Source organism: Acanthisitta chloris, unplaced genomic scaffold (genome assembly GCF_000695815.1).
Source record: "Acanthisitta chloris isolate BGI_N310 unplaced genomic scaffold, ASM69581v1 scaffold623, whole genome shotgun sequence".
Lineage (NCBI taxonomy): Eukaryota > Metazoa > Chordata > Aves > Passeriformes > Acanthisittidae > Acanthisitta > Acanthisitta chloris.
This window is the reverse complement of record NW_008666296.1, coordinates 1-13,833: the sequence shown is the minus strand read 5'-3', so window position 1 is coordinate 13,833 and position 13,833 is coordinate 1. Positions and strand designations below refer to the sequence as shown.

Sequence of the window (13,833 nt, the reverse complement as noted above, 5' to 3'; positions counted from 1 at the left end):
TATGGAAAGCATGGGTACTGTTACTACATGGAATACCTATTTCAGATACGTTACCATCCACAAAAATTTGATTTTTGTTCTCATTCTGTGTCTGACTCTCTTCTTAGCTGAGGTAAGAAAATCTGTGCTTGGTGTTATTTTGCTACAAATGATGTTTGTTCTAACTGTGTTCTTTGTGAAAATTTATGGATAAAGCATCAAGACATTAGCTCATGTATGTATTGTTTATTGACTGCTGTTATTACATTATATGACAATGACTTTTCTACTGATGAGCATTTCTTCACCAAAGGTAGTGGTTAGTGCACAGCAGCAGAAGACCCTGCTTCTCAAATTATCCCTGTTTTCTGCTACATGGTACCACAAATAAGCATTGTCACCCTATACAGGTTTCCTGTTCACAGGTGAATAATACCCCATTTTCCATTTAAAAAAATCTTTGCAGATCCTTGGGGAGTTAGCAGCAATAATTGCTATAATTTTTTTGATGAGTACATACAGGAATTCTAGCGTATTGCTCTGAAGAATGACTTACTAGCTTTGCTCCTGGTGAAAGAGGAGTGGTGAGTTAAGCACAATGCTGATGCCTGTGATGGAAGGAATATGTTTCAGGCTGGGAGATCAATAAGACTATATTCATGTCAACTTATAAAATGGAGTGCAAATTTCTCTTGGCATTTTTCAACATGAACTGGAAGAAGAGAAGACTCCATTAGGAATACAGGATTAGTTTCTGGCTGATTGTGGCAGCAAAAGCTTTTACCTGTTTTGTAATAGGATTCAAACTTCTTGTATCATCATAGCTGAAGATGGATGTGATTGATGGCATCCTGAATTTACACTAATGTTATCTTGCAAGTGATCTAAATTAGTTCTGTTGGACCAGGAATAAATACTGGAGCTTAGATCTAGTTTAACATCCTAAATTTTTAAACCAGCTACAGAAGCAAGACGGTGTTTAGATGCATAGCTGTTCTTATTGTGTCAGTTTTATTTTCATAGTAGGGGAAAATGGCTATGTAAACCTGCAACAGCAAAGCTGAATGTGAGTTATAGAGGAAAATGAAATTTTAACTTTCAGGTATGCCAAATTTATCCCTGCATATTCAACGTATATTTCTAATTTTAAGTACGCATTTTTGCTTTTGTATTAGACTAAAGCCTTTTTAAGTAGTTCAAAACCCTCTTCTTCTAATTGAAGAACAAATCTTATGACAAAGAATGTTTCCATAGAAGTTAAACTTTCCAGTATAAAAGCCTATTTACAAATGAATTGGATGGAAGATAGTCAGCCATAGCACACTTTAGCAAACCACTGCTGAACAAAATCCTTTGTTGTGAGGAGTCAAGATTAAAACAGAATTCTGCTGGGAGATTTAAATGTTTATTGTGAAAGAAGCCTGATTCTCGCAAATGCTTAAATTCAGGACATCATGGTCAATCTTGAGTTATTTACTGTGAGACCTGCAAAAGTTAGTGGCTCCCAAGGAGAAGACTTCAGTTATATGCTGAGGTATTATCACAGTACATTTCTGTACCAGTCACATAAAAATCTATGGGAAGAGAATGTAGAAACTGTTTCAATATAAGCAGTTGATCATAAGCAGAAGTAGAGCAGACTGAAAATCTGGTAGAGTAGATGAGGATCTCCACTATCTCAGTGGACAGACAAGAAAATGCATTATAGACTAAGCTTCTGTTGAGCACTGAAACGTCTCACAAGAAGAAGGGTTTAATTCTACATTGAAAAAATTTAAAAAATATAACAGTAGATTATATGGAGAATTATGTAAAACTAGCAGCCAAGCGATGACAAATAGATACACCAAATGTAGATATCAGCTTACAAGAACAACAGTGCTGCCTTGAAGATACTGAGAGGCTTGCTCTTTTAGGGCCATTGAAAATATAAATCTTTAAAACTCAAAATATGTTAAATAAGTTGTCATTAGGAATGCATTAACAATCCTTTTTTTAATAGTATGGTAAAAAACAATGCAAGAATATTTTGGCACTTGAAAGACTGATTGTAATACAAGTCTAAATGTAGCATTCCTAGTGGGATGCACTAAATGGTTTCTGTGCAAAGAGAACCAGATATGACAAGGTTTTTGTTTCAGGGAAGTTTGACTTCCATTGATTTATTATGCTCCAGCTAAAGTCAGTGAAAGAGGATAAGTAAGAAAAAGTACATAAAGTGATAAGACAAAATTTGACTCTGTTTTCTTTGGTCACAGGTAGCTGCTTCTATTGCTGGGGTATTGTTTCTTAAAAAGTAAGTAGTGGTGATAATTTATTGAGAAACTGGGGTCTCCTTTATATTAATTTTTGCTATGAATAATTAATAAATTCTGCCAGGATTCTGTATGAATAGGGATTAGGTTATATTCAACAAAATGGTTCATAGATGGATGATCTGAATACCTTGTGTAGGTAGTACCTTAAGCTGGTACTTCTTTAAGCACTAACAGTCCAATGGTTTGTGCCTTCTTATTGGGTACACAATAGTGTACACAAGAATTTTCCTGGGCCAGTTCATGCAAGGAACCTGATTATCCTGAATACACTGTTGTTCACCGCTGTCTTTCAAAGGTCCCAGGTGAGACTTTTGCTCAGGAACATTTTAAGGGAGCAGTTTATGTAAGACCAATTGTACAATTTGCTCTACTCACCTATGAAAATTTCCCAGAAGTTACAGGGTCAGACAATTGCAGGTTAAAACATACTGAGCAGTGGCTTTTCATGGGTTAATGCTTTTGATCCCTGTTTTTGTCCTGCAACGCTAAGTCTGTGTGTTTGAGTATAGAAGCATATGGTGACTTAGGTCTGATCTGGAGGAGGAGGGATTTATGTTCATTTCCCCTTACAGTAGGTCACAAAGGCCTTTGATTTTTATAGTACACCTAAAGCATTCTGTTTCCATAGTCATTCAGTTTTTCCAAGACTTAAACTGTTTTTTTCTGGTTAAAAGAAGAGGATGTGTTTTCCTAGGCTAGGTTTGTCAGTAATTAAACAGGCAGTAGATTTGCAAGAGACCACCAGAGCAGCTCATAATTTATATTTCATATATACATGATGTTTAAAAAGTGACTGGAAATATGTAGCTAACAATTAATGTAGTTTTAAAAGAAATGAACACTGCAGTACTATTTGGTTTTGTTTAGTAGATAAAAGAGAAAAAACCCACTATTTTAGCTAATGCATTATGCTTATAATTTTCTCACACAGGACAGCTTTGAAGGCAAATTCAACCCAGTCAGAAAACAGTACCTCTGACAAACCTCCTGTGATTATCACTGACACTAGCAGCTACTACATCATTTACATCTATGTGGGAGTGGCAGATACCCTGCTTGCCATGGGAGTGTTCAGAGGTTTGCCCCTTGTGCATACGCTTATAACAGTGTCTAAAACTCTTCATCAAAAGATGGTGCATGCAGTTCTTCATGCACCTATGTCAGCATTCAACTCTTGGAAAGCAGGTAACTCAGATGGGAACTGCTTGACTCATTTATGCTTTTCATTTCTATTACACAGTTTTCATTCTGTTAAAGGATACTGTTGCCTTCCATTTACCTTTTCAGTCAAGTGGAATGTTAGAAGTTTGCCACATAAAGTGGTTTGTGAATCTTTTAATGAAACTTGATTGAATTTAAGTCTGTCATGTTTCAGTTGTCAGTTCTGATTCTGAAATAATCACCTTGTAAGTTGGCGAAAATTAACTGTTAACTGCTCTAGGCAATAAAACTAGAATAACTTCTAATGAATAGACTTTGTCTAAAAGTGCAGTGGAAAAGATATAGTCAGCTATGTCGTGAGTGACAAGGATTCGGGTGTGGATGACAAATAGTGCTTTATTTCATAAGTAATCCTCCTAAAATGGCATAAAACATCAGTTAGTGTGAGTAATGGTATGCGTATTCAAATATGGTTCTGGAGTTGATACAGAGTTCATTATATAACTGGTGCAACAAGTTTCATCTCCCACTGTACATGAAATTCCTATCTCATACCCTTCTTACGGATACTTTCTAGATTACAGGAGACATTGGTAAATGGCAGTGCAACATAGTTTTTTTTCCTTCATTTCCCCATTATATTCTTAATTTTGTTGTTACCTGGTGATTAATACAGTAATTCTGCTTGGAATTGGTTATAAACTCATACAAATGCTGATGTGTAAATTGTCAGCAGGGCATGCTTTATAAGGGGTGCAGACCTTATGCTTTGTGCCTATGTTTCTGCCCTTTTTAATTGTTTCTTTGTTTTCGTTACTTTTTCCTGGCTTTTATCCAAGAACTGAAACAGAAGTTGTCTAGCCAAATTCCTCTATAGGGAGAGAAGCTGTAGCTCCACTAAACTGTAATGGAATTGTACTAGGAAAAAAAATCTTCTACTTATCGTAAATATTTTGTATTCAGAAAAAGTCGTACTTTTGTTAAAGTAATAGATGTAGGATTTTTGGGGTACTCAAATGTTTGACTCTTTTTTTTTTAATCCCTAGGTGGTATGCTTAACAGATTCTCAAAAGATACAGCAATTCTGGATGACTTACTTCCACTTACAGTATTTGACTTCATTCAGGTTTGTAGAATAAAAATTCTAACTTTTGCTGTGTTCTAGCAATATAAGGTTTCAGTCGCATGTCATGCAAAAGAAATCATATCAAATGTTTTGAGTCTATGTATCTATTTACGTAGATGCTTATCTTGTAAGTCAACTTAATTGCTGCTATTTTGAGTACTTGCCTATATGTGCACCTCTGCTGTTTGTGCAAAGCCCTCAGGCTCAGAAGTGGTTTTGCCCTGCAGACCCCTGCAGGACAAATATCCCTGCTGCTGCCCACATTCAACTGCAAGATGTAAAGGGATTAGTTTCTTTCAGTTATCTTGGCTCAAGATTACTAGCTGTTTCGTTCTGTTCTTTGGTTGCATTCAGTCATTTTCATGACTTTACCTCTTTAAGCTCTTCTATTCCCAGTTTTCTAGCATCACCCTTAATTAACTTCTCTCTTATGAATATATTCTTGGCTTTTCTGTTCTTTTATATTCCATAGAAATGCCAGTTTTTCCTTAGATATTGCTGATTCCCATAACATTTTAAAAATAAAACCAAAATCTTCCCTGACCCTCTTGTTCCTCTCTACCTTTATTTAGGAGATAGGCAGGTCTGACTTAATCATGCTAAACACTCTGCTGTACAGCTTGCCTATGAGTTTGCTCTGCTTTACAGTCCCTACCAACAAGATGATCTGGTAAAGACAGAATCCCTTTCCCTTTATCTTTGTTGTTAATTGATAACTTTGGCTTATGACTTCACTGAGGCCAGTGCAGCTCAACATGAAGAGGTTCAAGTATATTATAGCTCTACTTCATGTCCTGTTGATGTCTTGAAGATTTGCTGAATGAATAAACATGGATGTTGAGACCTTCTCCAAATCATTAGTGTAACCTTTGGTGTGGTCAGGAGTCACTACTGTCTTTTCTGGTGTGGCCATTTTGTTTCTGATATTTTGCATCTACCATGGAGGTGTTATTCCAAAATTATGTTAGTTAGTCTCTCTCTACATTTCACACTGTCTACAAGAAACTGACTAGGTTTTCATGTTTTCAAGAATAAGGAAAATCTCAACTTGGCTTTTATGTTCTGTCTCTGATGCTCTAATATCCTACAGCTTCACCTCTCCTCAATCTCAACTACAGAGGCTCCTGAACACGTGTGATAAGCTGCCCTGTCTTTCCAGGTTCTTATGGTGAAGATCATTGAACTTACCCACTGTCTTGAATCATTTTACCAGTCATTCCTTCATAAAAAATTCCTTCTTATCTTCCATAGATTCTGATTTGTTTGGCAGCTTCCATGGACTCTGCTAATAAACAAAATCAGATTTCTCTTAAAGATACAGGAAAGTTATGCGTATTACTTTCTTCTTCTGTGCCTTTTGTCAAAGAGTCACACAATGTGGAAGGGACCTATGGACCTAGAACCTGGGACCTTTCCAGCCCCTCTGCTCAAAGCAGTTCAACTAGAGCAGGTTGCTCAAGGCCAAGTTGGATTTTGTATACCTCCAAGGGTGGAGACTCAACAAGTTCTCTGAGTAACCTGTTCCAGTGTTTGACTATCTCCACAATAAAAGTGTTTTTTTTATGTGTGGAATTCTGTGCATTTCAGCTTGTGCCCATTGCCTCTTGTCTTCCCAGTGTGTGCCATTGAAAAGAATTTGGCTCAAGCTCATGTGCTCTGCACAAAATACCTAGTGGTATTTATATAAACGGAATGTAATTTTAAATATATGTTAATTATAAAAGATTGCATATACAGAAACATAATTTATGTAATATAGTAAATATCACCAGATAGTTATACAAAGTGATAAGACCACCCTAAGCCTTCTCTTAAGGCTAAATAATCCCAGCTCTATCAACCTGTCCTTGTATGTGAGTTACTGCAGTCCCTTTATAATTTGAAGACCTTTCACTGGATTCACTCCGGTCTGTCTGTATCTCTCTTGTACTGGAGGGCCCACTCCAGACACAGCCTCACTGGTGCTGAAGAGAGGGGAAGGATCACTTTCCTCGATGTTCTGACTCCCTCACTGCAGAGTGGTCTTGCTGCCTCCCCAACGCTGTCTCTGCAGAGCTTGTTTCCAGTCAGTCAGCCTCCAGCCTGTTCTGGTGCATGTAGTTATCCTTCCCAGGTGCAGAGATTTACATAAAAGGTTAGCCTAAATGCTTGAATGCCTAAAGGGGAGTGTGGTGGAGATGGAGACTTAGTCTCTGCTAAGCTTCAGTTTATGTTTGCTAAGTTCATCCTTCTGACTTTCCCAAGAATTTGGCACAAAATTGTGGTGCTGGTTCTTACTTCCTCTTCTATGAGAACAAGCTGGTAAATGACTGTGGCTAGCTGCTTGTTTAGGGACACTGTGTCCTTCTCTGTTGCAGCAGTGGATGTCATGCCATAGTTTTTCTTAGGACGTTTGTGTGCATTAGACATACCAAAGGGCCTTCCCTTTTGGAAAGCAGGGCTTTTCATCCAGGATGAAAGAATGGCTTCAGGAGGCCCCAGGATGAAAGAGGCCACTGTTACTCTTGAGTCCCTGGTTGCTGATAAAAGGAGTGGCATCAACCTTTCCATCAACGACAGGAGATGGCGTCTGTGAAGGTTCTCTGACTGCCATTTGACCTGTTTCTGTACGTCTTGGGTTTGAACTCTAACCAGCTAATGACTGCAGTAATATTACCACTACTCTTAACGTCCATCTTGTTTGTCTACAAGTGCTTTCAGTGGGGTCATTATTTCTTGGAGATCCTTCATGTTAGATACTACCAGCACATATTGCTTGTCCCTAAGGTTAAATATAGTCACACTCAAAAGCTCCTAGTGAACTCACTGAACATTCATGCCTATGGTCATGACTGGTTTGCCCTAAATAATAAACTCCTAGTGGTTAATCAAATTGGTTGCTGCAGTCATTGCTGCCCTGAACCCAAGCTGAGTTGCTGTCTCTGCCACCAGTTGCATTTTCCAAACTGAGTGACATTGGAACATATCTCCCCATCTAAACCATGACAGGCCTCTGTCCCAGGGCTGAAATTTCAGCAGCTGAGGTCACTGCAGCACAGTCTGTGGCTCTTAACTGGGCTGCATGAGCCCTCTGCAGCCATTCCTCAGCTATATGCCAATGTAGTTGGCTTGTGGTTTGGATTTTTGCTTCTGCGTTGTTAGAGAAAGCATCATCTTCTGTTTGACTTTACCACTTATTTTGTATTTGGAGTTTATGAGATAACACAAATTTTTACATTCAACATTTTAGTGAAATAACTGTGGGACCAACAGTGAGAACAATATGGCATCATGGTGACCTTTGCAAAATTTGAGTAAATGATGGAATCGGGAATTAGAACAGTCACTGAGTGACTGTAATCTCCAGTAACGCGAGAGCTGCATAACTTGGCTGAAATTTGAGTAAATGATGGAATCGGGAACTGGAACAGTCACTGAGTGACTGTAATCTCTAGTAATGCGAGAGCTGCATAACTTGGCTCAATATCAATTGGACGGTTCATTTCCTTCTTAAGAATTACAGATACAAGAGTTACTAAATTCTGCAGTTTGAAGCAATGAGTAAACACCAATCCATTCTTGCATTGCTGCAGACCAGTGCTATTCAGCCTGCACAAGCATAACCCACATGTGACACCAATCTTTTAAGAGAAATGAGGAAAATAAAGGAATCATAGAATCATGAAATCATTTGTTTTGTAAGGGACCTGAAAGATCATCTAGTTCCAACTCCTCTGCCATGGGTAGAAACACCTTCCACTACACTGGGTTGTTTAAGCTCCATCCAGCCTGACCTTGAATACTTCTAGAGATGGCGCATTCACCACTTCTCTGGGCAACCTGCTCACCACCCTCACAGTAAAGAATTTCTTCCTAGTATCTAATCTAAATCTACACGCTTTCGGTTTACAGCCATTACCCCTTTAACTAGTTCAGCAGTAACAGTAATTTTTTCCCATAAACTTTAGTAATGCTATTGCATTAGTAAGATGTCTGATGAAAAAAAAAGACAGGAAACTTGGAACATGCTTATCTGTTCATGAAAAACCTCTGACTTGGAGTTCGGGGAATTTAAAGCCTTCCCTTGGATTTATGTGGACATAGTAGTAAAAGCACCAACTTTTTTGGCTGGTTTCTTCCTAATGTGAAATGAGTTTTGCTTCCATCTGTTTCTTTTCTGACTGGTCATTCGCAGTGATGTCTCAATGCAATGTTCATCATTTTGTCCAGACTGTCCATTTGCAACTGGTTTATGCTGGTAAGTTTGTAGCTTGAAGTAGTGTTAGAAGTTACACCCTGATACAAAGAAGAACTTTGCTATTCTATGTACACTGATTTGTTAGATTTAGGTATGAGACAAAAACAGATTAGGTGCTTAGGGTACTTCTAGACTTAAAGATCAAGAGCTGATTTAGCTAACCTGTCTGGAGCTACTGAGGATGAGGTCTTAGAATGGTAGTAGTCTCTGGTAGGTTAAATAGGTTAACTCTGGAATGATTTTGTTCCTTTTGAGTCATCTGTCACCTTAAACCACTTTTTTTTCTCCTGAACCTGCTAAATTTGTCATACCATAAGTCCTCTTACTTAATATTTCCTGTCTTTTGATCAGGATGAGCAGTATTGCTAGTTTCATATATGGGTTACAGTCCCTTGAGCAAGCAATGAAGTATGATTTCCCAAATTTTTTGACCCTCAGAAAACCTGCTTGGCCCAAAACCTGCAGGAGACTGGTATTCAGCTCCTGACAGTCTTGCACACCTAGTCCAGACAATACAGGGACGGATTTGGTAGGTGGCTGCAGACAACACTGGCAGGTTTGGTAGGTGGCTGCAGATATTGCAAGTGTTGTTCTTACAATTTTAACTGGAGAAGTGAGTGCCTAGCTGCCATTGCTTTTGTGTGGCTTTATAATTTAGAAGCTTGCAATACTGATTGTATTACAGAAAACACTTCTTCCATCTATTAGAAAAGATGGCAGCATATTGCAACAGGTTATGGGTCTGGTCCAAGTTATTCGTGATCTTTTCATGGAGGTTTGTTCGCAGCTGCAAATCCTACTTAGGTTAGCAGTTTATGTTTGTTGAAACAATACATAGTTGCCATGGGAAGGAGTTTCAGCACCAATCTCTAGTCTATAAAATGACAAGTTTACTATATCAATAGTATTTTTCTTTCATTCTACAGTTAATACTGATTGTGATTGGCGCTATAACAGTAGTCTCAATATTAGAACCCTACATCTTCCTGGCATCAGTGCCTGTGATAGCAGCCTTTATTGTGGTAAGGGCATTCTTCCTCCACACTTCTCAGCAGCTGAAACAACTGGAATCTGAAGGTAGGAGCAGCAAAATTGGTAGACATCTAAATCCACAACAAATCAATTGAGAAGTGATTCACCCTTTCTCTTCTTCTTTGCCTTTTCTCTTGTGAGATGACATTGTCTCTGGGAGCAGAACGTGTATCTCCATAAAGCCAGGGTTGTTACTGTTACCTAAAGATCAGGGCTGATCCAGCCAATAATGAGTGCTCTGCTGCCAAAGAGCAATAAAGAAGATCTTTTTAAAGGTGGGCTTTATCACTACTGCAGCTGAAAACAAATAAAGTCCTGACATACAGCTTTCTTGAGAGTAATTTGCACCATTGTGGTCAGACTTGGCATATGCCCTATGAGTTTGTTTCTTTATAAGAAAAATAGATACATCTTGATTGCAAAGAACTCTTATTTCTGAATAAGTTATGTGACTAAAATTCCTTCCTGTCCTTCCATTAAAAGACTAAAATGTTCCAAATGAAATTGAAAACCTCATTCTGAAGTTTGAGTTAGCAGATCAAGCACTGTTGCCTGGCTTTACAACAAACTGGCAGATCCTCAGCAAATCAGTCCTGGATCTTAAACAGTTATAATCATTTTCCCTTTTACTTAAGTGTAATTCTGAACTTCCTCAGATCTAAATCTAAATTTCTTTGATGTTCACAGGGATCCAGCACTAGCTCACCACTTTTTATGTAACGCAAGATCTGCTTAAAATTACCATGTCAGCGCAGCTGAATCCAGAGCATTAATGTACTCTGCCTATGCTAACAAAGCTTCATGTGATGGAGTTGTCAAAACTGCAGGAATTAATTTTGGCTGGGGAGGAGTGGCCTTTCTCTTGTGGCATCTTACAGAAGGCCAGGAGCCTCCCCAAGCAGTGTGCTAACTATGAAAAATTAACGTGATCCCTTTCAATACACTGAGTGTGATTTCAACCCATTCTTGCAAGGACCATTGTATACCCTGTGCTAGGATGACTTCGGTCATGTACTCCGACAACAAATTAAAACACTGCCAGTAGTTATGCTGCTGTGAGTTAGAGCACTGGGGAGGGTGTTTGCATTATATCAAGGCATTTGCTTATGCACACTTATGTCGTTTCTAATTTAAACACTTTACAGCTCGGAGTCCCATTTTCACCCATCTTGTTACAAGCTTGAAAGGGCTGTGGACACTGAGAGCTTTTGGGCGGCAGCCGTATTTTGAGACCTTATTTCACAAAGCCCTGAACCTACACACGGCAAACTGGTTCCTCTACCTGTCAACACTGCGCTGGTTCCAGATGAGGATAGAAATGATTTTTGTTGTCTTCTTTGTTGCTGTGGTGTTTATCTCTATCATAACTACAGGTATGGTTATTTTACCCAAGTACTGAAATGGAAGCTTTCTGCTTCTCTTTAACAGCTCAGCCTTAGAAACTTCTGAGGGAAATAAACCATTGCAAAATTTAGCATATGTTGGAGTCACTGATTTAAGTATATTGTAAAAGTAAATACAATTTAATTAAAATAGAAACCACATTATTATAATCTTCTGGCTGATATTGTAGAGGACTCATTAAAGGGATTATCTGAAAATAATACCTGAAAGGACAGAACTTTCCTTTTCTTGACTGTAATTGCTGCAAAAGTAATCTCCTGTGTTTTAAACCACATTAGTGTACTGAAAAGCCTGGAAGTTGATTATCATCTGTATAGCTCAAAGGTTTTTAGTATATAGAAGTTAATGTTCCTCTCACTTGCAAATGGCTAAGACATGCAAAGTTTTAATGGTCATTTAAACCCACACCACCAGCAGAAATAGTCATCCAGTTCTTTAATTCCCAACCCACTGACTCATTTTGTTTCTATGTGAAGTTTTGAAAATTCCATTCCAAATCCCCTTAAAAATGACTCGCCACTCCTAATAAGCACAGTATATGAATGAGAATTACACTATACGTTACTAGCTTACTTGTATTTGAAATGGTGCCCATGGCTGGCCAGGTGTAGCCAGCCTGCAACAAGCAGAGAATAGGAGAATGATGTCCCCAAAATGCTGGAATAAATCACTTCTGTGGAGAAACTCAGATTACTTCAGATACAGTTTTTAATTCATTATGCTTTTGTGATGTTTGGGCATCATTCTTCCTCACCAAGTTTAGTGCTGAACTTTGTGTACAGGATCTGGATGCAGTTTCAGTACTATGGTTGCTGATGAACAGAATTTGGTGATTTTGTGGAGGAGGTTTTTAAATCTAGCAATATTCAAATTTCATTCAGTTGTAGTTCAGTGTTGAAAAGGAGTTACATAAAGGTGTACATTTTATCGAATATTGTATAGTTTATGAAATGCTGTCCTGTAGCTCTTGTATATTGTTGTACATTTCTGATTATTAGAAAAAGATAAAATCCAACCACACAAATACTTCTGTATGAAAATAGGCACCTACAGTACTTTTGTTACAGAGGAGACTTTCAGTTCCCCTAAAATTCATAGGAAAACAATATCCCCTGCTGCTTGTATCATTGCTCACTTTGTGCCCTTAGTGGTTCAAGGACTTTTGGAAAACCTTTTATTGTGTTACTGTTTTTTTGGATATTTTACTTGAGAAAAGGGATTAGAGGCACTTCTTCAAAATGGGAAAATTTGTCATCTTGCCACCACTGTAACCTTTACTGTTACAGGTAGTAGGTCCTTGGTGCAACACTAAATTCCTTTTCTTAATCTGTCAACTTTCAGGAGGAATATTTTGCTTTCAATGCTTACTTGTATGATTACTCTGACAATGAGATGTCTATAAGCAAAATGGGAGGAGGTTTGTTGAAGGAAACCATAGAAGAAATGGAGAAATCATAGAAAGGCATTAGGCTTAAATTCTCAGTTCTGTTTAACACATAGTGAGGTTAAAAATCAACAATAGAGTAGTTTAAATGCTTATATTGTATTGTAGAAGCTCATAAAGGAAACTCCCATGCTTGTTACAGCAGACAGTTAAAGCAAAAGAATTTATATCTGTGTCTTTGTGAAACACTAAGGAGAACATGTCCTCTATTTGTCCAAGAAATGAAAATGTGAGCCAGTGCAACTATTTTGAATTTTGAAGTTGTTACCTGTGTGTAGTGTTTTAGTTAGATAAGAGTAATTTCACAGATTCATGTGTGTTGGAAAAAAAGAAGGTCAAATCAAGATTGCAGAAACCTGATTCTGTTTACAGCTTAAGTACCAAGATTTAGTGTTTTTTCTTCTGCCAAAGCAAGATCAGGGTTTCTGGTGAATTCAGTGCCAAAGCCAGGTGTTTAGCTGATGGTTAAGCTCTCAGTCCTTTGTATGATTAACAGATCCCTGTTTTCTTCATGAAATAAAAGAGGAGAGAATGTGAATGTGTATTTTAAGATATACATACTGATATTCGCATTTTTATTGTTTTTTTCTCTGAATGTGTATTTTAAGATATACATACTAATATTCGCATTTTTATTGTTTTTTTTTATTTGCATAGAAATTGAATGTGTTTTTTTTCTCCACAGGTGATGGACCAGGTAGAGCTGGAATTGTTCTTACTTTAGCTATGAACATAATGGGAACCTTGCAGTGGGCAGTAAACTCAAGCATAGATGTGGATAGTTTGGTAAGCATAAAATGCACTGTGCAGTGCTTTCTTTTGAGGACTTGCTTTATTTTGGTGATTATGGTTGTGCAGTGAATTATCTTCAGAGTCAGACATCGGGCAGATGTGGCATAAAAGTTCCCTTTATGCCTACTGACTTTGGTATAGTACACACTTAGTTTTTCCATGATAAAAAATTTTCCTGGCCTAGAATAGGCAACAGCAAATATTTGCATTTGAAGTTTCAGATTGCAGGAATGTGTGTGATGGGAAACAGTGATGTAACAGTGATGGGAAAACTTCAAAAAGGCTTGGAATTATGTTGTTATTATATTCATATATATATATATATATTTAAAATATACTT

At 37.8% G+C, this 13,833-nt stretch overlaps 1 protein-coding gene across 1 annotated transcript in view; it reads left to right on the top strand.

The window, feature by feature from the left end:
- The window catches only part of CFTR (cystic fibrosis transmembrane conductance regulator (ATP-binding cassette sub-family C, member 7)), a gene marked incomplete at both ends in the record, with an annotated part of 47,897 nt that extends 34,410 nt beyond the window's left edge, over nt 1-13,487 (top strand). The window contains 7 exons of the mRNA XM_009072026.1: nt 10-112; nt 2,238-2,275; nt 3,229-3,482; nt 4,505-4,584; nt 9,748-9,898; nt 10,999-11,226; nt 13,387-13,487. Coding sequence (XP_009070274.1) covers nt 10-112; nt 2,238-2,275; nt 3,229-3,482; nt 4,505-4,584; nt 9,748-9,898; nt 10,999-11,226; nt 13,387-13,487 — 955 coding nt within the window. The remainder of the gene's footprint in view (nt 1-9; nt 113-2,237; nt 2,276-3,228; nt 3,483-4,504; nt 4,585-9,747; nt 9,899-10,998; nt 11,227-13,386) is intronic.
- Between the last annotated feature and the right edge of the window lie 346 nt (nt 13,488-13,833).